Genomic DNA, 25,437 nt, shown 5'->3' on the forward strand with positions numbered 1-25,437 from the left:
CGCTGTAACCTGATGGAACTCGAGAGCTACAGGCCACTCCACTTCTGGAATGTCTGCCAAAAATGCCGATTGATCGAACGGTGGGAGATCGGCAGTCAGTTGATGTATCGCCGGAGAGTGTCCGGATGATGGCGAGGCCTTGACTGGTGACCGAGTGTGATCATCTTGGAGCTTGCACGCCGTCAGCAGTTGTACCAATCTGTTGAAAGTTGGTGTGGCGCATTCTTGTGATTGTTGTAACTCGAGTTCGATACTCCTGTCAAAATCCTGGCCCAGTTGAGTGTCCCGACCGATGCTGCTTTGAAGAACAAAGCCCATAAAGATGTCGGCCGTGAGGTCGATCTTCAGGTTGCGCCACTCAGTCGCAAGGTCCTTGAGTTTCGAGGCCACCCCAGCTGCTGTTGGGTTTGCTGAGTTCTTGAACTCAATGAAACGGTAGAATACGTCGAGCTGAGCCGCTCGACTGACTGACTTGAACTTTCAAAACATTAGGTCGTACATATTGTTGCAAGAAGCAGCACCATGGACGTCCGACTTGAGTGACTCGTGAATCATCGCGAGGAAAATGGCCCAACCAATCTTTTCGAGAACCGAATTGGATTTTTTCTTGCTGAAAAACTCCTTGTCGCTAAGATGAATCCCGGCCTTCTCGCCCAATTCTCGGGACCAGACTTCAAAATTCGATCCATCCGCTGTCAGCACAATGTCGGTAGGAATGTTGGAAGTGGCAGCATGGACTGCCTGGCCGACAATTTTTGACTCCTTGAGTTGCGCTTTGACTTCGGCCAGGTCAGTGGCTCGTTGCGCTGCGGAGAGGTGAGGTGGTCGGTCCATAACGAAAGAGGGCGGAGGTGGATGATTTGGGGATGGGGGAGATGGGGGAACTTCAAGATTGGGGAAAGAATGCTCGTCGGAAGGTACCGGCGAGGCGAAGGACGGAGGAGGGGGGGGTGGAGGTGGAGGCGCGGGAGGGGGGAAAATTGGTTGTCGGAAGGTTGATCTTGGGAGGGGGGCGTAGTGCCGTTCGGTCAGAGCTGTCGTTGGGTCGGCTGCCGTTGATGACGGAAGAGGAGGAAGTTGGGGATAGTATCGGTTACTGGGAGTTGCTGGTCTTGCTTGTTGCCACGCTCCTGGTATTCGCTGATTGATAGCTGTGGTATCGCCTGGAGACTGTGTTGATGGCGCAGCGGGACAAGAGTTGAGATCAAGATTCTGTCCAAAGATTTGATCAAGACGCTATGGTGTGTCCTGAATTGAGGCCGCTACTGCGTCGATTAATTCTTGGCCGCTGAGTTCCGCGATCGATCAACCAGACCAGGCTGATGAGGAGGAAGTTCGACGTTGAGGTCCAGAAGGTGGTTCCGTTGGACCGGGATTGAACATAAAAGGGAAAAAGGAAGAAAAAAAAGAAGGATCAACCGAGTCAAAGCAGGAAATCTGTGACTGCCTGTTCGAGCTCCTGAGTTCTCCGGAAAGGAAAAGAAGAGTAGATTTCGGATTATCAAGGTTGCGTCTAGGCCCTACACCGTGCCAGGGAGCAGTTTCACAGTTTTGGCGTACTGTTTAGCCTTATCACAACGTGCTCAATTTTCCTAGTCAGGTAGGGTAGTGGGGTGGGCGGGGAAGAACTCAGAGTCTCAAACAAACAGACACAAACCTTTGCTCGACCCTGAAGATCCAACGAAGAAACTTGAAGATAAATTTTGGAAAAAGGATTTGGGTCAATTACTCCCTACGCTGGGATACCCAAGATAATCGAAGTTTGAGGATTGTAGAGAGAGGAAAAAGCGGGTCAATTACGCTTGACTCAAAGCTACCCTGTTAGAGAAAAAAGGTGATCCGGTATGGCAAGATTTACAGGCTCATAACCTGAGATGACAAAAGCGTATATTTTCCGTGGTGGTGAGGAATAAGCTCTGCAGCTTATTCCCCGAAGACATAGTATGGTCTTTGGATAGGCGAGTATCACTAATTGTAACCTAACTACTTAGGTTACAACAACACCAACCTGGAGCACTTATAAAACCCTGCCTAAAGTCTCGAATGGCAGAAAGATAAGCGACATGGGCTTCAACGAGAACATTTAATCAACCAGAATGATATAGACTTGGCCAAAGACCTCGCCGAGGTCCTTCAGCCTTTTTACGAAATCACCCTCCAGGTATTGACTTGGGGTGGTGCTCAAATAGCTGAAGTGGTCGTTTACATTGACCAAATCGCCGGTCATCTTTCAAATGTGATTTCCAACAAGGAAAGCAGATACCCGGCCGCTTTGAGGAATGCCTGCCGGGCGGGTATTCAATTGACCAATAAGTACTATACTCTTACAGACTGCTCCCCACTTTACCGAGTTGCTATGAGTTCGTCTTTCTCTTTATTTTTACTGTTGGTCATTTGATTCTGATAGCACACTTTTTTTTAGTTCTTCATCCATTTTTCAAGGATGAATATTTTAAACTCGCCAAGTGGGAACCGGAATGGATTTCCGAAGCTATCCAACTTGCTCGTGAGATGTGGGAAACTCACTACAAAAGCGGAACTCAAGAAACTCAATCAATGTCACAAGAGCCTGCTCCTACGAAGGTTAGTATTTGCTATCTTCTCCTATCTACTCTATGATTCAAGCTTGACTGGTCCGCACTTCACAGCGGCCTCAGACGGGTGTGCTTGCCATGCTGAGTGGTGCGTCTGAAGCGCGATCGGGGCAGATCTCAACTGACCCGCTAAGCATGTGGCTTGCTGGGGGTTTGCATCTGTATTCGGGAGGACTCCCAGTCAACCCCCTTAAATGGTGGATTGCGCAAGGGCGCTGTGGAAACTCTTACGGCGGTCTCATTCAAATGGCTCTTGACGTGCTCAGCTGTCCAGGTCAGAAAATTACTCTTTCGTTTTCACTATTAATTTGGTACTAACGGCTAATTGATCTACAATAGCAACCACTGTGGACGTGGAAAGGTCATTTAGCTTTGGAAGGGATTATGTGTCCGACCGAAGGCACCGACTCAGCGCTTCATCTGTCACTACAGGGATGACCGTGGCGTTTTACTCCAAGAACGGTCTAATCAAAAGGGGAGTTTTGCGTCAATGGAAGCAAGAACAAAAGACAAAAAGAAAGGAGGAGGATATCGAAGAATTAACAGTAGAATGATTGACTACGATAAGTTTTTTTTTGTTCAATGAATGAGAAGCGATTATAAAAAGGATATATTAGTACCAAATGTACTGCTGGTAAGCCCGGGTACCTGCGCCTGGCACCCGGGTACCTCCCGCTCTGCACCCGGGTACCTCCCATGGCGGGTGCCGGGTGCGGGTGCGGGTGTGAGAAATTGGTCTAAAAACAGGGGGGTACCCGCACCCGCCACAGGTACCCGGGTGCCATTTGCCATCTCTAACTTAGACCCTAGTGTCAGCCCTCTGCTAGCCCAAGCAGCGCAGAGAGCCAACAAGGAGCCTCTCCTGCTCAAAGCGCGGAGGACCGCAAGTGACAGGCGGGTCAGTAACCAGGACAAATGATTATGTACTGACACGTCCAGTCAGCCGCAACTGTTGTGTACTGACGCGTCCAGTCAGCCGCAATAGTTTAAAGCTTGAGGCCGCCTAAAACGCGCATCAGAAGATGGAGGAAGAAGAGATCCGCGAAGTGGACCTCCCTCCTCCCTTATAGTAGGGGGACCTCTCAAGGAGAGTTTGTCCCCCAGAGTTTTTTGGTACCAAGCCCGTCCACATTGCTGATCAGAATCAGCGATTGGGGCCTTTACCTGTTGAACTCCCTTTTCTTTCATACACTAAATTTTGCTGATTCAAACCCTACAACCTTCCCTCCATCTCCACCAACCTCCAAGCGCGACTCCCTTCGGCCTTTGACTTCACCCCGCGGATACTAGCAGGTCTCCGACCAGGTAAAGTCAAGAGGCTCTCCTCCTTCTCCATTTCTCTTTTGTTTGGCGCTTGGATTCTCAAGATCCCGGCAAATATTATTCTTCACTAGGCCCCTCTTACCCAAGTGGCGTGGCTCCTCCTCTCGCACTGTCAATTGAGTAGAGATATACTTTGGTCTACGTGTTCCTCTTTAGTTTCTTCCGCCTCGCCAGTGCAGTACTCCTTGATACCCAGTATCAACTTCATTCAGAGTAACATCACCTTAGAGATGTACCCTGACACACCCCCAGCTCGCGTAGCGAGAATGGAATTTTGGGGTACTTCTTGATTTTTTTCTATAGCTCACCTATCACACCCACTCCCATGTGATTGGCTCAAGGTCAGCAGAAGATGATGGAGAAAAGAGTAGAAATTATTTTACCAACATTGATCCCCTCTACATTTTATTATGGAACTGAGGTGCTTGAGCCAACGGTGAAACAGATACTATACAATACAGTATCTTCAAATACTTGTGTATTGTATCTGTTGAAAAATACAAAATTGTAAATACAAATGTATTGTATCTACCTGAAGATACAATACCATAGTCTTGTATCAATGAAGTATTGAAACTTGATTTTCTTGTTGTTGGCCACTGTGGACTGTATACAGAAAAACTATCAAAAAACATAAAAATACAGTATCTTGTATTGGGCTGTATTTGCAGCAAGATACCAAAGTTTAAATAAATTTGTATAGTATTGGTCTTGGAATACAATACAAATAAATAGTATTGGGTGAAAAACAGATACAAATACAGGCAGATACCAATACATGTATTGTATTTTTTTCACCATTGCTTGAGCACAGACCTTTTCCATGTAAAATCCACAGATCCAGTGTATTTGATGTTTTTTTTTTTTGGAGTGGAGGGAATGGATTGAGATGCCTCAGATTCTCCAGGTTGGACAGGCAGAATCCAGTCTTCAACCTCAGCAAATTTAATCTCAAGAAGGTTTTGACAGCAAGGAATTATACACTGTTGAAAATTCCTCCCACCAAAATCTAGAATCTTGCCCCTGCAAAAAGGGGCAATAAGGCACAAGTCCCTCCTGCCAAGAGCTGTCAGAGGCTTGCTTTGCAAGACACGCGCCCGCAACAGCTAGGGACTTGGTTAAGTTTGTGGTTCACTGTATGAGAAGGAAACATATTCTTTGATGTATTATTGCACAATTAGATTCTACAGTTCATTTAACCCCTAGTCACTCACTTGAACCACTAGGCTAGCTCTACTCAGTCAAAAGTTATTTGGGATTACACTGTTTTTGATAGAACATAATCAAATACTATAGAATTATATTTGGTAGTACATAGTATAGAATTAAGTACCAGTAAATAGTTAGGGTTTAGATTATACAGGCTCACACATGTACCCCTGTATGTTCACATGACATCATCAGTCACATGTTGGATCACACGTTTATCACATGGCTCACTCTGGCTCACTAGCTAAAATCCCTCAATAGAAGCTTCTATGCAGCAAAAATCCCTCAAAGGAGAATTCACACCAGCATAAATCCCTCAACTGACTTCCCCACCAGCAAAAATCCCTCACATTTTACTATATAAGGAGCATGTTCCCTCCTCAGTTTCAGCATACCACCCAGGCAATCCTAACCAGAACAGACATCTCACTTAGAGGTTCTGTCACAAATCCAAGTAAATCCAGTAGTGTGATCTCAATCAAGTTTCCCATCAACATCTTTCATACCTCAGAGGATATATAAGTAGTCAAGTAGCAAGCATCACCACTTATGCCCTTAACAAGTCAAAGTGATCTTAACCCATTGTACTCTTAACTGAAGGTTAAGGAGGAGGGCAAAGATACTTTGAATAGTTCACATCTACCATCAGTTTTCTCTCAACATTCTATATCTCAGCACTTACGTCTCTCACTCATAAAACATATAAACCATATAAAACATATCTTACATTCCTCCACTACCAACTCCATTTCCCCATATCCACTCAACATTTCCACTGAATTCAAGATTAATCTAGGTTTGATTAGAGACTGCTGCATATATTTATCTCTATCATTATGTTACCACAACAATAAAATAAGGGACTTGGAAAAACAACTCCCATAAATTGGGAAAACGACTCCCATATGTTGCCGGGACCGGGTTTGGGAGTCGTTTTCCCAATTATATTTTTTTTTGGGAGTTGTCCGCACAATTTCTTTTATTATTTTTTTGCCAATAGAAAAGGGAGTTGGCTGCCTAATTGGCCCTCTGCAGAGCACAATTTTGGGAGTTGTCCGCGTGCGCCGGTAGTTACCCCTGTATGAAATTGTTACGCGGCATGTAACCCCATATGAAATTGTTACGCAGCATGTAAACCCTGTATAACATTGTTACACGGCATTTAAACCCTGTGTAACATTGTTACACAACATGTAACCCCCGTATAGCATTGTTACGTTGCATGCAAACCCCGTATAACATTGTGGCGTGGCATTTAACCCCCGTATAACATTGTTACACCCCATGTAAAATTTACAACAAGTAACCTATGTATCAAGCTTGTGCAACATGTAACATGTTCCCACATCACACAATCCCCATGATACATGTTTCTGCAACACGCAACCCCCATGTAAGATGTTCCCGCAACATGTAACCTCCAAGTACCCCACATGAATGTCCCGCACCATGTAACCTCCAAGTACCCCACATGAATGTCCCGCACCATGTAGCCCCCATGCAAGAAGTGTACAAACAGTGTAATACATGTATAACATGTAACATGTACACACCACCCGTGACATGCACAAACACCATGTAACCTGTAAGCAACAAGTACGCACACCACAAAACACATTTACACACGCAACATTCAACATGTAACATGTAGCCCAGCATGTAACATTTAAACATCTAATATTTCACCCACAATGTACCAATTGATGACTAACATGCAGCCCTAATATGTAATGTTCTGATTACATAATATATCCATAACTTTAATAGCATGGAGTATATACAGCATTTAAATATCTCCAAACTTCTTAGACTGTTTGGTTGTGTAACAAAAAAAGTTATACAGCTAGTGGTAATTTCCTCCTGAGCCAATCACACCCCTCTTATATCTCATGTTATGATGACACACTATTGCTAATAATTTAATAGCACAGATAATATGCATAATTAAAAGATTCCTAGAATTTTCAGACTGTTTGGGTTTGTAACAAAAAAGTTGTGCGGTTAGCAGTCATTTTCCTACTCCATCTGCGCACCCCCATATCTCATGTTCTGATGGCACAATATTGCTAAAATTCTCAGGGGTTTCATTTTATGCATATTTCTCTGTGATCTGAAATTTTTATGCATGTGGTGCATAGGAAACAAAAGTTATGAATATGGTGGATCATAAAATGTGCACCCCTCATATCTCATGTTTTGGTAGCACACTATTGCTATAAATTTGAAGGGGTTCAACTTATGCACAATTCTCTTTTATATCAAATTTTTACGCATGTAGTGCGTGGGAAAAAAAAGTTATGGGTCGGATGGATAATAAAAAAAATATAAATAATTAGTCGCGACGACTCCCAAAAAAAAATCTGTTTTAGGAAAACGACCCCCAAAAAGTGCCGTAGCCCAAAAAAGGGGCTAGGTTGTCGTCCGGACCCGGTCGCAATTTGGTCCTGGCGACGTATGGGAGTCGTTTTTCCAATTTATGGGAGTCGTTTTTCCAGGTCCCTAAAATAAATTTGTTGTGATAACTCTTGTGCAGTATCCTAGAGGGGCAGGTCTTTCAAACCACCCGTAACAGTTGTAAAAGCTTCCTACATACTTGAAATATTATAACTGCTATTTACCCCTTGCAGAAATGCCACCTGTCCCAAAGGAGTTCTCACAGCGGGATAATCTGGCTTGCTTGAGGTGTGGCTCCTGGCACTAAATCAACCCAAAATTAGTAGGTGGTGGTGTCCATGGTGGCAGTGGTGGTATCCATGTGGTGGTGGTGGTTTCCAAGGGTGGAATGGTGCCACACCACACAGCTACATAAACTACCTATAATATTTACTAGAATCTAAATCTATACTATATACTTGAATCCAAGTCTATACTATGCACTATCACTACATCTCTGCAGAATCCCATTATGCAATAATAGATGTAGAAATATGTCTCCTTCTCAATAGGAAACTGTGACTTTATGTGATTTGATACTTGAAACACATTTGGCACACCACAACAATATCTTACCGGTTCTAATCTTGGTGGTGCACTAGGAAAAAGGCTTGCCATCTGCTTTGGAGAATAAATGTAGAGTAGTTCCATTTAACTCACATTGTGGGGGTGGTGGCACACACCCCCTTGTCACATATCCTAGCTTTCCCTATCATGGGCCCTTGGTCCTCTGTTGAGGATGTTTGTGGAGTGGACAATACCACTGGAGCGGTAGCAAAGCCATTGAAGGGGTTCTGGTTGGGGTGCAGAGGGTCGGGATTCCATTCAGGGTACAGAGAGTTGCAAATTATCCTAACTGACCCAATTTTGCTGAAACCAGGAATGCTTATTGGAAATGACATGAAAATCTGTTGATGAGATGTGTCACAAATAGCAGTCAAGTCAGTTATGCACATTGTGCCTATAAGGACTCAAGATTGAGTCCTTCACTGATTGATAGTAGGGGCACGGGCAAGCGTCAGAGGCAGGCAAAGTCTAGTTCATGGGTCTCTGAATTTGCAGATGGGCAAGGGGCTAGCCAGGAATCCCGCATGAGCACAACCTTTGGGGACTGGAAGAATAGGAAGGGGAAATGAAGGTAGAAGAAGGGGAAATGGGGATGGATTGACTTACCTAGCCGGTGTGGTGATCAATTCTGGAACTCATGTCAAATTGTCCACGGAGCAATCAGTGCGGCGCACAGGCGGTGTGGAAACGGTGCGGAACGGAGCGGAGCGGAGCGCACAACTGAAGGCGGCGGCGCGCGGAGCTCGACGGCGGAACTGGACTCAGACTAAGCAGGCCAGCGCGGACTGGATAGCGGAGGTGGTGATTGGGGGAAGCCGTGGCAGCCAGAAGGGCGGCGTGTGGGATCCTGACAGCATAGGCTAGACAGAGGCTGGAAGCTAGAGAGAGGAGTTTGACGGCGGTCAAAGGCGAGCAGCGGAGACAACAGGAGTTGGTGTGAGAGTGGAGCTTGGCGGATGACGTGTGTGTGTGTATAGCACTTGGCGGATGATGGCTGTGCGTGTGTGAACGGAGTTGGCGGATGGTGTGCGTGGGAGGCGGGCGGAGGATATCTTTTAGTTCTCTTCCTTTTCTCTATAAAACCACAGTGGTGGAGGGAGGATTCTGCATCATACTCCCCACAGACTCTCTTTTTTTTACAGATTATTGTGCTTCTTTTGCTTTGCGTACGTTGTGGACTTGCTTGATGTGTTACGGTTGTGCTTGCTTTACGGCTTTTTTCTTGCAGTTTTTGCGGAGTTATCTTCTTTATGCGGGGGAGCTTTATTTTACTGTTTACTGTTGCAAAGCTAGATTATTTTACGTGCTTTACTTTATGTATCCCACTCAGAGCCCTACAACACGTCAGAGCTGTGGAGCGGAGTTTCTCAAGATCACCCGACTTTACCTGGGAATCATCTTGGAGCGGCGGGGTCCTGACATTTCTACGCAGTGACCACTTTTGTTCATCACACCGGGAGAGATGGGAAAACAGGAATCTCTGCCGGCTAGGAAGTGGGAGCAGGACTGAACTAAGTACAACAGGGCCTTTGGGCCTGTGATATCTCTTGTGAAACCTCACTTCATGCAAGGGCTTCACAGAGCTGGGCTGTTCACAAAGTGGCAAAGAGATCCAATAGCCCTGTTTAAGTTGGGACATTCTAAGTCCCTGGCTAAGAACATACCTGCGGGTTGATAAAATGGGGAGCTTAAAATGGCTGTGAGAATTGACATTTTGAGCTAAAATGCTGTTAAGTGTGTCTGGATGTAATTAAAATTTTGCTGATCAAAGCGCAATGTGAAGTTAAACCGGGCTAATTCTAAAGCTTGCCACGCTCCAATTCTCAAACCAGTATCAGCCAATCAAGCACAGCTGATCTAGCCTCCCATCCAGACTGCCAACCACCTTTTGACAAATATTGGCCCACTCGCTTTGAAGATTTTGGGCTAAATAAAACATAGATTTCAGTTTAGAAATAAAAATGAAAAAGGTACAATGATAAATAAGAAAGAAATGATTTCACCTAAATAAAACAGGAGCTAAATTTTGGATGAGAATAAAGAACTAAAACAACTCCTCTCACTAGGACTCAACAAGGCTAATAGAGGATGATCAGGATAGGGAATACATGGTCAACAAGGTTAAGAGAAAGAGATAAGAACCTAAGATAAAGCCGGCCTAGATCGATGACCTCGAAGATTGGACCGCGGATATGAAAGTGATGGCTTGATGACCGCGAGTCGAAAGGTTTGTCGAGATGAGGAAAGAGAGAGAGGAGTGGTAAACTGAGTGGCGGAAGAGGAACGGTCAACTGCTTCTAAAATGGAGTATTGACACTCGAGCCGCGCTCTTGACGTCATTGTTGGAGTTCTCAAGCGCCTCGTACAATAATACCCGTAACTGGCAAGTTATTCACCACAAATATTCCAACACTCTTTGTTTGTTGGTGGTGAACTTTTTTGCACATGAAAAAGCGGACCAATTCGAAACCCGCAAATGCTATGATACCTGGATAGATAGAGAAATCATCACAATTGACAGCAGTGGGACTCTTAGTATGTACTGATGAGTTTTATCAACACATGTCTTTTGAGCTTGCAGCACGGGTTGATATTGGCAGCTAGCGGTCAGGAGTGTGCTTGTTCAGACGAAGTACATGTGAAACTCTTACAAACCGAAGAATAGATGTAGAGGAAACCTTTAAAAATAGGTCTTTTAACTAATGTTTTTGCGGAGAAGCAGATGAACTAATAATCAACTGCGAGTAGGAGAGCCACGTGGGGATGATGATGATGATTGGGGTGATTTTTTAGGAGAGTGGGGCTGATCGCGTTGAAACTTGGTGCGAATTTTAGCAAGGAGCTCGGACTGAAGCTTCTTGCGTTTGTCGTTGAAGATGAGAAAGTCGGGGCCGAGGTTGGCGGCCATCCTTCTGACGAACGGACATCTGAAGAGCCCCGAGTTGTCGGCGAGATGGGTGTGATGGGGGATGAGTGTTGAGACAGACTCCGGCTCAGGTGGGCCAGCGGTTCTTGGTGATGGGTTGTGGTCAGAGTTGTTGGCTGATGCTCGTTTTTTGATGTTGATCACCAGTTCGTCTTGGGAATGGGAGACGGGTCTGCGAGTGACTTCGAAGCTGGCCTCATGATGGTTATCACCCTCCTCCTTCACCTCCTTCGAATCGTGTTGACTGATGGCCGAGTCCGACTAGCTTGGGGAGAGGTCGAGTTGATCGATCGCTTTGATGATCGAATGGCCGTGGGCGGTGATCTTTTTCTGGCCTTCTACTGCTGCTGGTGCTCCGCGATCGCTCGACTGAGACTCGCTGGGCTGTTGAGAGCGGGCTTGATCGCTGGATTGGGAGCTAGAGTCGGTATGGGAGACTTGGGAGCGGGCTGGGTCGCTTGGCTGGGAGTTGGAGTCGGCCTGGATGATTTGGGAGCTTGAGAGTCCGCGACAATAGAAGGAGGACTCGTCAGTGGTGGCCGGATCGGATGGTGGCGATGGGTCTGAGGGTGCAGAGCGTCTGGAGGAACTGGGGCGAGAACGGGCTTGCGGGTGGTCGTGCTTGTACTCTGGGGGGAGGATGAAGTCTTTGGAGATGACGGGGACGGCGTCGAGGGGAGGATGGTGGTCGTACAAGGATTCCTGTGCGGAGTAGAACGAGAGATTGGTGGATCTCAATGAGGAGGAGGAGGGGGAGCGTTTGTTGAACTGGAACGAATAGCCGCCGGCGGCGGATTGCCAGAGGGAGAGCGGGGAGGCGTTGGGGAGGGCGGAGGAGGATCGGCTGAGGCAGACGGAGAATTGGCTGGGTGGGCCGACGGCGGGCTGGTTGCAGGAGGCCGCGCCGGAGGAGCTGCCGGCGGGGGGCGGCCCGGACCGGCTGATGCGGGGCCTGCGAAGAGCCTGGCTGCCGGGGACACGCAGCAAGCCGTCGGAGAAGAGCGGGCGCTTCGGCGGGAGGAGCGGGGCAGGCTCGGCGGCATGCTGCTGGTGGACGAGCAGTCTGCTGAGCGCAGTCTTCCTCGACTTGCGCAGGAGGAGCGGGGTCAGACTGGTGGCGGGGGCCATATTGGTCGAGGAGCGGCTGTGCCGGCGTCTGTGCACCATCCTGGCACGAAATAAATAAAAAACAGCCCCCAGACACTGACGGGCTGGGGGAGGACTGCTTATATACCCCGCCAGCGGAGACACAGCCGAGTGCATGACGGCTGGCCATCCGGACGGACCGTGTGGCTGACTGAGCGGAATCAGGGCAACTTGCAAGTTAACTCGACACTTTTCATGCGGCCATCAGCCAGTCTGCTGGCCAAGTCACGGGCTTATCCTGGCTTACCTCGGGAGGCGCGTCGACTGACTGAGCAAATCAAAAAAAATACATACTGCCGTCATCATCACGCCGGGCAACGAAATGCATAAATACATACAAAGAGCCAGGCGAGGCACATCCGGGCAACGTATGTATCGATCTACCCACAGGGACATGATCATCGGATAATCGACTGTCCACTCGCAGTTCATGATAAATGCGAACGTTTCTGATGGCGTAGCCCATCTGTGTATATACTACTCTAAAACAAGGCGGTTTTGTGTGTCTGAATGCGAGTGATGATAATTATGTAGAGAGAAAAGATATGGACAGTCAAAGATCGAACGAGACTAAGATCAAAAGATAGACCAAGAGAACAACCCAAAGCAAGCTAAGCAGGTCAAGGAAGGCTCGGAGTAGCGGATGGCGGCTGGTCTTCTTCCGCCGACGATGGCGATGGTTAGCAAACGAAGAAGAAGAGGCAGAAGAATGGTGGAGACGAAGGAAGCGACGGTGGAGGAGCCATCGGCTGAGATCCTCAGACAGTCGACGCCCAACCAGCACTCTGAGGATCCTGAGCCAGAGTCGGTCTGGAGATAGAGAAGAAGGTGGGGAGGAGGAAGAGGAGGAGGAGGCGGGGATGGTTGAGGAAGTCTGGAAGCGACTGCTAAGACTGCGCCCGTGAAGATGATGAGGGGGGTAGTGTGCAGAGGAGGAGCTGGGGTCCTGCTGACCGAGCTCGATCGATCTCCGGAGCTTGTGGGCATGGTCGACAGGCAGGGCGGGCGAAGGGTGAGAGAAGCGTTGGTCGTCGTGGCCGGAGTCGACCGGCGAATGGTAGCTGAGCAGGCCGCTGTTCGGGGAGTGGAAGCCGTCGCCATGGTCGATGCCGAGCCCGATGGCCAGCCCGAGACTGGCGCTGCGTCGGGCCCGTTGGAAGCGCGGGCCGGCTTCCTCGTCCGAGCGGCCCTCGTCGGCCGACGAGGACGAGCTCGACGAGATCTCCTCGCCCTGAGCTTTAGCCTTCGTGAACATCAGCGTCCGCGAGAGAGACTTCCGGTGCCGCTGCTGCGCCCGGTGGTGGTGGATCGGCAGCCCGTTCATCCGCGCCTGCTCCCGACTGCTCCCCCCCGCCCGCGACCACCGTCTCATCAGCCTCCAGAGTCCCGGCCCGAAGAGCACCGCCAGACTCGCCAGGAAGAGCGGAACATAGAGATGCGTGTAGATCCGGACCTGGTTCGGCAGCTGGCACGGCCGGTGGAACGTCGTCTGCTCATCCGGCGCCCGCCCGAACCGCGCCGGATTCGATAGCGTCAACAGCTGGTAGCCTGGCTCCTGGACTCCCATCCCCATCGAGAACGACTTGACTGAGATCTCGTGAATCGAGAGCGGCGATGGGTTGGCCAGAGAAGTGGATGGAAGCGTGTGAACTACCTCGCAATAATCGTGGTCATCACCACTAGTGTCCCCCGCGTTTTTTTTTTTTTTTTTTTTTTCAGCTTCCTCCTCACTACACCTACATAGCCCCTGAGGTCATATAAAGGACTTACCTGAATACCAAGCTGGGCTGGATCTTTTCCAAGAGCATCTTCGTCGGCCCGTCCGGGATTTCGTTCTGGTAATTTACCCCAGCACCCTGGTGGATCTCTCGTCGTGATTCTCGCAGTGGCCCACACGACGTGCCCTCGGGTCTCCAGAGCGGGACATGAGTCAACAGAACTTTGGGTAGGAGCATGTCCTCTTAAGAGACAGAATGAATGAATGAATGAATATCTGCAGCAACCCAGAGCCTCTCCTATACATGAAACAACAGTCACTCACGGCCATCCAATTCCTTCACGAACCGGCTCACTTCCCCCTCCTTATCATCGCCCACCATTCCGGCAGCCTTTCTTTTAGCTTCTTCGATCAGACTGAGAGCATCGATCCAGATGATCGTATGGTTAGCCCATTCGACACGGCCGTTAAGCTTTCCGGGAGCCCAGGTGTTCTTGAAGCGTTGCCTGGCCTCGGACGATCTCTCGGCCGGGGTGGATGGGTATAGTCCTACGTCATGGTTTCCCACCAGATGGATCACACGCGCCGCTGGGGCATTGGGTTGGCTCGTATTGGCTGCTGCTGATTTGAGGTGTGGTGGGACTGGAAAGGTGTGGTAGAACCGGTCGACATAAGTTTGAAACCTGAATAGAAATAAATCCGCATCTTTGATCAGCCGCTCATGATTTTTCGAAAATAGTTCTCAATCTACATGTAATCTGCTGACTTGGTGTGATCGGTGGCTGCGATCCCGCCGTCCAGTAGATCCCCGAGGAAGACAACAGCATGAGGCTTGGTATTTTTGATGACGAGCCTCCAAGATTTCCGGATGAACTGGTCGATGATCTTGATACTCAGCCAGCGTAGCGGAAGTATCCTGGTTGGATAGGAGTAGTCAGTCGAAGGCAGCTGAGGATCGGCGATGATGAGAACATGGAATGGTTCGGTTCCGCTCGGTGCTCCCGGTGGTCGTGGCCATTGGCAAGTCTTGATGGTCCGATCGAAGTAGATCCATTCTGCCCAGAGCAGGGTGGCTATCCAGATGATCCTGAGTATCAGCAGCCGGTTGATGAGTCGGCGGGGATGGCCGGTGATGGCTCTGCCGCTCCGGCTGGGATGGTTGGGAGACATCTTCTGCGGTGGCTCTGCCCTCGGATCTTCCTCGTCGGCCACCCCAAAGACACCTAGCTAGGTTTGCACACACCCAATCATGTCGAAACAGTCATAATTACTCATGATCTAAACAACAACAACAACAACAACAACACTAAATAATGATAACAACCACCGAGTATCTAGAACAAATAACCATTAGATAGTTTCATTCATCTGATCATCAGCTGGCTTTTTTTTTCAAGTCATACAAAGCTGTACATATATAATTCATCTCGACACAAAGTCGCTTATATACTTGAACATGCGTTTCTTCTTTATATAATGCCATCTATCTAGCCGGCTTTCTCGGCAATAGTAATAGTAATAATAATACTGATAATAATAATACTGATAATAATAATGAAGAGAAGAATAAGAGGAGTGGATGTGTCTTCTTTTTATCTGGATAGATACTGATCTAGTGGTCGATTATCGACAAGTTACCGGTCAACAACTTGTTATCTAAGATCTAAGAAGAAAAGAAGTCGAGTCAGGAACTGGCTTGAATGCGAAGGCGGGAGAAACAATTGGTAAAAACGAACTGTGCCATCTGGGATCTCGATCTTGCTGCCTTCGTTAGCCACGATGATCACAGTGCCTCTCAAGGTCACCTTGCGCCCAAACTTCACATCCCCACTGACCGTCAAGTGGTCGAGCTCCAACATGCTCGGGATGTTCTTGAATCGGGATTGGTAAGCGGCCACTTTCTTGAAGTGGTCACCGAGCTTGACCACCGGGGTAGACTGAGACCATCACCAAATCAGCTCAAGCGTCAAGCAAGAAAAAAAAAAAAAAGAGCGTACCTGGAACATCCTTGCTTCGTTCATCACCAATCTACCATGTTCGAGCTGGTACAAATCACTAGTGACCAGCAAGAGATCCGAGCAACTCTTGACGGGCAAGAACCTGCTCCGAGGCACGTTGACCCCATGTGCATTCCTGAAGTGTTGGATCGCCGCTCCGGCTGCCGTCTCCAGTTGGATGACCGCCTCGCCATTTTCGGCCACCTTGTTGTTGACGATGATATCCAACTCCATCCCATCCGATTCCATCACTCGCTTCAACGCTCGAAGGTTCACCCACAAGCTGGACAAATCAGAAAAAAAAACGACATCAATTCTGGTGTTTTTTCAAACCCGTATTTTTTTTTTGTTGCTGTTCTGTTGAGAAAAAGAGAAGCGCTGACTTGTTGGTGTTGAAGATCTTGAACTTGCGGACCGACTTGAAGTCTTCGACGTGATCGTTTGGAACCTGGGCGATTTCCAAGAGCCGGATATTACCGTCATAGTTGATCAACGTTCCACCCTTGACATCAGCCTTAGTCTTATCGGTGACTTCCATGATGAACTCGGCCTGAGAGTCGATCATGTGTTGCATGATCTTGGTATCCAAGACGGCACCCAGGTTGTCCGAGTTGGAGACAAAGATGTATTCCTTGCCGGCTGCAAGCAGCTTGTCCAACAGACCCGAGTTCGTGATCGCATCGTACAAGTCCCCATGGCCTGGTGGGTACCAGGCAGACTTGTCCCCCGTCGCCGTGCGTGGGGCCGGCAAGAGACTTTCCCGGTTGACCCTCGGATATCGGGATTGGTTGAAGGTCATGATTTCGATGTTGTGATTGGCATCTGCATGTAGAGGTGCTAGTTGTTAGATTTTTGGAGTTTCTTTTTTCTTTTTTCTTTTTTTCAGACAGAGCAAAAAACACCACTAACACTTTTGAATGATGCGGGCGGTGTCATCATCAGTGTTGAAACTGTTCATCAAGATGAATGGAACATTGACTTTGTGGGCCAAGTTTAAATGTTCGATCTGGCGGACAGATAGATCCAAGAAGGTCATGCCATCCCGGACCTCGATGGCCGATTTCGGACCTACACAGCCCATGGTGGTGCCCAGACCACCATTCAACTTGAGTACGGCGAGCTATGAGATGAATAATAGTTGGCTTCAGCTTTCTTCTTGGGAAGGATGAACAAACAAAAAAGGATCGGTGTACCTTGTCCAAGATTGAAGGATCGGACGTTTCGGGTAGATCGGAGTACGAGACCACCTGGTCTGCGGCGGGAGGGGCGATACGGTCCCATTGGCTGGAATGATCGGGTGGTCAGAGAAGAGTGCTGGACAAGATCTATCACACTTGTGGAATGCTCACAGGGGCGTGTTTCTGGCCTTCTCCTGGAGATATCGGCTGAAGAGCAAGAAGAAGCCTTGCATCTCCGCCTCGAAGGCCTTGCGGTAGTTTGGATCGGAGACTTCTTCGGCTAGTCTCGATAGCTCGTTGCGCATGGCCTTGGCGGCCACACCGGTGGTGGCTGATTTGAAATCCTATCAACGGATAATTTCGTCAGTTCTTGTTCGTATTGGATTGAGCGATTTTCAGCAGCAGCACACGGGCATGGATACTTTTGGGAGAGATGGTCAAGTTATTGGGGAGGCGAGGACAGAATGTGAGGATGGGGGTATGAGCGTGCTTCTGAGCCCAGAGATCCCGCTAGATAAGGTGCTGGGGGTAGGCCACAAAGGCCCGAGGGCGATGCTCATTAAGACGGAGGGCATGGACAAGGGGGGAAGGCAGTGAAAGGGTTGAGACTGAGTGGGTTGCTGACCATTTGTGAGTGGCCTCTGATCCGTTTGCCGGCATGAGCCTGGATGTTTGGGCCGGGGGCGGTGAGCGAGGAGCCGTTGAGGGAGACCTGAGGGGCAGCCATGGTGCTGGTGGTCGGTTGGGCAGAGGTACTCGAGGGGGAGGCTGCTTTTATCCAGGGCTGGAGGCTGGCTGACTCAGCTCCGCTCAAGAAGACAGCTGAACTCTGCCGACGATCTCTTCGGGGGACCCCGATCAGCCATCCCTGGGACCGCCCACCACTCCCCTCACCCTGGCTGCCCTTCAAGCAAGGGCAGGATAACTTAAAACTCAGTACATATTAAAAATATTTCTCGGACGCACAATATTTCCATAAACAGAGCCAGCATCATCTTCAATATGACCAGTCGCAGTCACAGAGGACCACCACGTTCCTGAAGATTGAAGCTACATACTTACAACATATCATCTTGGCTAATTAGAGCCAAGCTGAAAGACATGCTCCGAGAATCGATGTCGATGTACGTAAATATTTGCATCCGAATAGGCAAAAGGGCTGGAATGTGCTTGGACATGATACAAAACAAAACCCTCGCACTGAAGGGTATTTATTTGCATTCGAGTTCAGGCAAGCCGAAATCACAGCTTCAGATCCAATATTAGGGGGGTTCACGTTAGACCATTCGCATTGGTCTGGTTAAAATTCAGGTTAGCAAATCCGGGTTAAAAGTCCGGGTCAGCTAACCTGATAGCGTCAAACGCATTCGTCCGGGTTAACTTCTGGGTTAACAAACCCAAGAGGGCAAACCTGTTTGCACTCGCATTGGCAAACCCAAAGCTCAACCACCAAAAACCCGAAATGTCATCCCCCGAGTCTGGCCAGTTGAATCCGGCTCTTCGATGGATGATGCAAGAACCAGATCCACTTGAAGAAGCAGACTTTTTAACGGATTCCGACGATGATCCCAAAATTACGCGCGGGAAAAGCAAGGATCGAAGGCGTTTCGAAGGCCAACAGAAGCTCGATAACGATTACTTTGTAGAAAATTCTACTTACAGTGACAAGGATTTCAAAAGGCGTTTTCGAATTTCACGAAGCTTGTTCATGAGGATTGAACAAGATATTGTTGAACACGACACATACTTTTTACAGAAGCCAGTGAGTTCATTTTCTAATCTTTTTGTTTTCAATCAATCCCTGAGTAGCATCAATCTTGTATTTACTAGGACTGCACAGGACTGCTGGGCCTCAGTACCCGTCAGAAGATCACTGCGGCCCTTCGGATGCTAGCGTATGGAGTGGCAGCCAATTCTACTGATGAATATTCGCGCCTTGCTGATACAACTAGATGAAACACCCTACGTCTGTTTACCCAAGCAATTGTTGCAATCTACCGTGAAGATTACTTGAGAAAACCAACCGAGGACGACTTGAAGAAAATTCTACACCAAAATGTGAAGCGTGGGTTTCCGGGATGTATTGGAAGCCTAGATTGCACCCACTGGAGCTGGAAAAACTGCCCATTAGGGCTTGCCGGTCAATACAAAGGCAAAGAGAAGTATCCGACTATTGCAGTTCTCAAAGCCGTCGCAACTCAAGATACTCGCATGTGGCATGCATTTTTTGGCTGCCCTGGGTCCTTGAATGATCTCAATGTCCTTGATCGGTTGCCTCTATTCGATGATGTTATCCACAAGCTTGGCTGCCAAGTATCCTTCAAGATACACGACAGCACATACGATTATGGCTATTATCTAGTTGACGGAATCTACGATCCCTGGGCCACTTTAATTCCGTCAAAGAAACACTCCACAACAGCAGCTAGTAAATACTTTACAAAAAGACAGGAAGGTGCTCGGAAGGATATTGAGAGGGCGTTTGGAATTCTAAAGGGCCGTTTTCAGATTTTGGACCGACCAGGCCAATTTTTCTACAAGAGTGTGATGGAGGATGTTATAATGTGCTGTATCATCCTACATAATATGCTCATAGACAAATGGAATGATTGCTCCTTTGCTCCTCCGACTAATCTTCCTTACAATACTCGAGTGATACCTCCAGAACCAAATCAGCCACCACTCACAAGCGACGAAATCAACTTCTGAAGAATGGATGTTCAATCTTGACTGCAACATTCATACTTGATTGAAGACCTTGTTGACGTGCAATGGTCACGGCGTGGTTTATCAAGAGAGCAAAGGATTGATGATTCAAACGACGAAGAGATTGATTATGAATCACATGATTCCAATGAGGATTCAGACAATGATGCCGAACATACAGACAGCAGTGCCATGGAATAGATTATATACATTTTCTATTTTCCATCTAGCAATACCTTGTTTTCTTTTTCACTTGGATGCACCAGGGGGGAATCTGTCGCACTTCCTACAGAGTGCCAAACCATAATTCCATCAGACCCAGGTGCCGATGTGATACTAGAGTTTACCGTAACTCTTGTTTAACTTTCCACAGTATTGCAAGGATAACTGTAGCCTAATGTATGAATAACTGCTCTGTTGATCAATTATTGAGTTAGTGATCAGTTGAAGGGGACCTTGTCTTTATGCCATGAAAATGGCCATTTCTATGAAATGATGAAATCTATTCTGGGATGACTTGTGTAAGATGTGAATCTTCTTGATTCATGATTAAACCAACAATCATGCCTTAAAAACGCCTCTGGATAATATAGTAAAAAGAATTATAAGGCATATTTTTGGATGAATCCAGCTTTTGTTTACTGATGCTGTGGGCCTTCTATTGGTTTGTTTAAATCATCTCCATTGGAGGGTACACTTGAATTCCCTTCAAGTTTTTAGCTTTTCAATTTTTGGTTAAAATTTGCCAGATGCAGGTGGCCATCCTCTCATGTGTGACAAGTATTGACTCTGTTATGGACAGATGTATTTACTCACCCATGACAAGCCCAAAGGGAACATTATGTGCAAAAGTCATGACTTGTAATGGGGGACATTTCCTCACAATTTCTGGACTCACTACGCTCCTTCCAGGGGAAAAAGGCGCACTGGAAGTTGGAACACACTGTTTTGTGATCAACAAAAATAAACTGGGCTTGGGATTGAGTGGGGATTCCTTGGATACTTATGCAACTCAATGATTGGAAAGCAGAACATACATAGAGTCTACATGCTTGGAATGTCCAGGTTTTGTAAGTCTAATCCTATCTCATGATCAGATTCTACACTTGTAAATGTGTTGCTTGCTTGGAATGCGGCTCAAGCTGCAAGAAGCAGTAATACAGTTGCTACTACTTAGCACGGGTTCAGCAGTTCCATTAATGACAATCAGTTGTATTATTTGTTTCTGTGGTTGCACACTCCTTTGTCTTGAATTAGAATATGCTGGTTTGTTAGCATAAATAGAAGCTGAGATAAGTGGGGGCTGATTCTGCTCTTTTTCCAGGTAATGCATGTACAGAGGGATATTGGGTTGTAAATTAAGTGTTGTGTGCAGTGACAGTATTCTCTATTTTGGGGGAAGCAGAGCATGGTTCACTTTAAAGATGCAGTGGTATCGCATGGCACGCATCTCCAAGAGCACATCTAGCTGGTGGGTAGGACTAACTTCACAAAAATCTCTCTTTTTGGAGGGCCTGGTGCAGCGCCACTTGCGCAAAGCACAAGCCTCCAAAGGAAGCGAGGGTCCCTGAGGGACGGCGTCCTCCTCCACAAACAGAGGGACTTGGTTACATTAGTGGTTTGAAGTGGAGTTGAGGAGTTGTTCAAAAATGTCTGATATCCACTGTGACGTTCGCGCGAACGTGAGGGTGGACAAGCATTGCGGGATGCCACCCCGCAGTGACCCTCCTTTGGAGGGTCCCTGCGGGAGAGCATCCCCCTCGACAAACACTAGAGGGACTTGCTTTATTTTAGTGGTCAGGAGGAGAGTTGAAGATTTGTTAAACAGTGCCTGATTTCCACCATGACGTTTGCGCTCAGTTCTGTCCGCAACCACCTCGAATTTTTTAAAATCCACCCCCCACACCCCCAAATCCTAAAACACACCCCCCGCCTCTGACAGAACTTCTCTTTCCCCATGCCCACTGGCGACCTCCCCCCCCCCCCCCCCCCCCCCCCCCCCCTCAACCCCCCTCCCGGTATTCGTTCTGAATCAGTTCAGGTCCTCTCGGACTTGATTCACAATCCCCAAGACGGGCATGCCGCCAACAACGCGTCGCCTGATATCGTCATGACCTCTGCCTCCGAACTGCGCCGACTCCCCGAAACCCGCCTGCCAGCGTCCCATGCCACTCCAGCGACCGAGCCCACGCCGGCTTCATTCCTCCAATACCTTCTGGCCCGCCCAGAACACCAAACTCAAGATGGAAAACTCGTTCTGGACGCGATGCTCATGACGTTGCTACTTCAACTCTTGGACAGCAAAGCGGAGCAGAAGCGCATGGTCCAACTAGCTATGGAGGAAATGTGCCAAACCTTGCAGGAGATGAAACACGCGATGGCGGACCTTCGAGAGCTCCCAGGACGCGTCACAACCATCGATGCAAGGCAATTGCCGCGTAAACAATCAGCACCGGTCAAGTCTTACGCAACGACTGCAGCCAAGCCAAAAGCCCCACCCCCCCCTCCGACCAAGACCAAGATGGTCGCGGCCCAACCTGGACTCACCATCATTCACGCAAGGACTGGCACCGCCCCGTTGAAGGAAGTGGGCACCGAGGTTACTGTCAGGAGGGTTAATGAGGTTTTAGACAAATTGAACGCAACGGTTCAGGGCAAAAGGGTCTCGGTGAAGGCCGTCTGATTCCTTCCATCTGGTGATGTCTCCTTTTATTCTAAGAACCGTCAGCAGAAGGAATGGCTGAATCGCAACAAACACGAATGGAGTAAACAGGTGCACCCCGACTTAGAAGCGTCGCCGAGTACCTATTCAGTTCTAGCCCATGGGATACCCCGGACTTTCAACGTTGATGCGGCAACCAGCAGGATCTCCATCACGTCGGACAACAATTTTTTGGCCAAAAAGATCTTCAAGATGCAATGGTTGGGCGGTTCCAGGGACCCCTCCGACCCTTGCCAAGCTGGTACAGTCGTCATTGCTCTTGCTGACCCATTGGTGGCTGATCTCCTGGTAAAACAGAGAGGATTGTTTTTAAATGGCTGCTTCCACAGAGTAGATCGCTTCAAGAAACTTCCACCGCAGTGTTTCAAATGCTTGCAGATGGGCCACTTTGGGAAGTGGTGCCGGGCGGAACCGAAATGCGGCAAGTGTGGCGAGAAACACGAGACGAGAGACTGTCAGGACGCAACAACTGTGGCAGGGAAACAGTGTGTGATTTGCAGGGACACAGGGAAAGGGAAGGGCATTTGGGAAACCCACACGCCTTTTGATAAGGCGTGTGAGGTAAAGCGGGCATGGCTACTTTCCAAAAAACATCTCCAAAATGAGTAATTTAGACCCTAAACTAACACAAATTTGTCCTAGTAATTCTGTTGTAGACACTCCCCCTCTTGTTTCAAGCAATGAAACCTTTTTGCCCTCTTTTATTGTGCAGTTGAACTGCCACAATAGTCGAGCAACAACTTATAGTATTCTCAATTCTGAGCCGGCCTCGGCGTTTTCTCTTATCTTGCAGGAGCCTTGGATTAATCCACTGACTTGTTTACCGCCTGACCACGAAGCGTGGTGGACCTTCTACAGCCCGGAACACCAGCCGAAGGATCTCAAGGACAAAAATTGGGTTGTGTCCTATGTCCGGAAATCCATTGCCTCCCAGGATATCAAAGTCCTGGGCGGCAACAGTAAGTTTTTTCTTGCATTAGAAATTGTTTTGCTAACCGGGACCCGGCTGCGGGTCCTCAATGTTTATAATCCTCCAGGCACGACCACAGGAGTAGACCAACTTCGGGATTGGTTAGGCTTATCCAACGACCGACGGGTTGCGTCAGTCATTGGAATGGACTCCAACCTCCACCACCGACTCTGGAACCCCCCGGGATACCCTCACATATAAGTCCTTGGTCTCACTTTGTGGAAAGCACGGGTACAGGCTTGTTTCTGAAAAAGACACTCCCACTTTCCTTTCCAGCCGGGGGTCTAAGACAACCATTGACCTCACTTGGGGAAACTTCCGCGCCTCTCAACTGATCCACAGCACGGCCACCTCCTTGGCCAACCACGGGTCGGATCACCAGAAGCTAGTAACAGCCCTGCGACTGTCGCCGCCGGGTCCATCCTACCAATGGGTGGCCCCCAAACCGGCCGACTTGGATCAAGCAGAACTCCGTAAGACGGTGAAAACCGGCCTCAATCAGCTAAGTTGCATGTTGCCTACCCTTGATATCGACGAGGTGGAACAAAAATTGACAGAATGCTTGTCTGTCGCTTGGCAGAAACAGGGTAGGCGGATTCGGACTGATCAAAGCAAGATCAAGAAGTGGTGGGATAAGGACAAACTGGGCCCCCTCGTCAAGACCAGGAATAAGTGTCGCCGGCTGCTGATTATGAATCCAACCCGGGAAAATGCTGACCGTTACAACTACTGGAACAGTAGATTCCGCGAGGAGGTCAACAATCTCAAGCAGCAACATTGGAGGGACTTCCTGGCCTCCACCGACGCTACGTCGGTTTTCCAGGCTTTCCAATTCACCAAGCCTAGGAGTGGTGGGGGGGTGCTCCCTCTGCGAGGCCCAGACGGTTCTATCACGTCAACCAAGGAGGAACAGGCGGAACTTCTGTTCACTGGAACTTCAGTTGTTGAAAGCAGCTGCGACTTATCGGATATCCCCCCATTGGAGAAGTCTACTTTTGTGGTTTACCCCCCCGTCTCTCAGGAGGAGGTGCTGGGCATACTGGGCAGACTGGCAAGGAAGAAGGCCTCGGGCCCGGACCGGATCCCGAATGAAGTCCTCACTATTGTCAAAACTGAGCTAGCTGACACCCTCGTGTGCCTTTTCAACAGGTTCATCAGGGAGGACCGTTTCCCCGCAGCCTGGCGCACGGCCACCACCGTTATCATAAGGAAGTTTGGAAAGCCAGACTACACAAATCCAGGGGCGTATCGTCCTATCGCTCTTCTCAGCACTCTCAGCAAGGTTTTTGAAACTGTTATCGCTGACCGCATAACTTTTGAAAATTTTGGAGCAACTGAAAGTATTTATTACAATCAGAAACTAGTACAAGTTATAATGCAAGACTGCTTGAATTAAGAAACAAAAGAGTTTGCGCTTATTGTACCTGAAAGCAACTCGAGGCAGACTCGAGTTGTGGTTGAGGTTGTCTGGGATAACAAGAGTGAGAGGGCTTGGCGTGTACCGTGCAGGTTCGCTGGGAGATCTATTGTAAAAGCTGGGAGTGCAGGTCGAAGTCAATTGATGAGCTTCGTTTTATCCCTGCGGCAGAGCTCTGTCGTGCTGTTTTGGTCAGTCGTTAGACCGTTCGTGATCCTGTCTAGGAGGGTGTCTTTCGGTTTATTGCCGAGTCGTTCCGCGAGCGTTCTGTTTAAAGAACGAGATTGAGTCAGCCTTGCGGGAAGTCTGGTTCAATCTTATCTCGGGAACATACAAGGTTCTGAACTCTAGAGCTGGCTTTGTTCTGTCTTTGGCCGGGTCGGCTACCGATGAAGGTTTAGGTTCTGTGGTCAGCGAAGCGATACACTTTAGCTGCAGGTCTGGTCTGGGTTAGGTTTGGGACTGCGAAAGGAGGCTTGACGCTCACCTTTCTTAGCAGCTGGGGTCTGGGGTTTGCTTTGCCGCGCGAGCT

The 25,437-nt window shown here is 48.4% G+C and overlaps 4 protein-coding genes across 4 annotated transcripts; all 4 read right to left on the reverse strand.

Annotated features, from left to right (window-relative positions):
- Positions 1 to 10,860: 10,860 nt before the first annotated feature.
- PtA15_4A16 (uncharacterized protein) lies at positions 10,861 to 12,219 on the reverse strand (the record flags this gene model as incomplete). Its single annotated transcript, XM_053168026.1, has 2 exons — positions 10,861 to 11,313; positions 11,395 to 12,219. The coding sequence occupies 2 exons, from the start codon at positions 12,217 to 12,219 to the stop codon at positions 10,861 to 10,863; spliced, it is 1,278 nt and encodes a 425-aa protein (XP_053019123.1).
- A 532-nt stretch (positions 12,220 to 12,751) lies between these two features.
- PtA15_4A17 (uncharacterized protein) lies at positions 12,752 to 14,153 on the reverse strand (the record flags this gene model as incomplete). The annotated part of the gene is made up of 3 exons (XM_053168037.1): positions 12,752 to 12,768; positions 13,153 to 13,877; positions 13,969 to 14,153. 3 exons carry the CDS (start codon positions 14,151 to 14,153, stop codon positions 12,752 to 12,754), a joined length of 927 nt encoding a protein of 308 aa, XP_053019124.1.
- A 509-nt stretch (positions 14,154 to 14,662) lies between these two features.
- On the reverse strand, positions 14,663 to 15,085 carry PtA15_4A18 (uncharacterized protein; the record flags this gene model as incomplete). The annotated part of the gene is made up of 1 exon (XM_053168048.1): positions 14,663 to 15,085. The coding sequence occupies one exon, from the start codon at positions 15,083 to 15,085 to the stop codon at positions 14,663 to 14,665; it is 423 nt and encodes a 140-aa protein (XP_053019125.1).
- A 442-nt stretch (positions 15,086 to 15,527) lies between these two features.
- PtA15_4A19 (uncharacterized protein) lies at positions 15,528 to 17,817 on the reverse strand (the record flags this gene model as incomplete). Its single annotated transcript, XM_053168059.1, has 8 exons — positions 15,528 to 15,578; positions 15,652 to 15,852; positions 15,913 to 16,195; positions 16,296 to 16,734; positions 16,822 to 17,032; positions 17,106 to 17,196; positions 17,262 to 17,434; positions 17,716 to 17,817. The coding sequence occupies 8 exons, from the start codon at positions 17,815 to 17,817 to the stop codon at positions 15,528 to 15,530; spliced, it is 1,551 nt and encodes a 516-aa protein (XP_053019126.1).
- Positions 17,818 to 25,437: the final 7,620 nt, after the last annotated feature.

The sequence above is a fragment of the Puccinia triticina genome, chromosome 4A (assembly GCF_026914185.1).
Source record: "Puccinia triticina chromosome 4A, complete sequence".
Taxonomy (NCBI): domain Eukaryota; kingdom Fungi; phylum Basidiomycota; class Pucciniomycetes; order Pucciniales; family Pucciniaceae; genus Puccinia; species Puccinia triticina.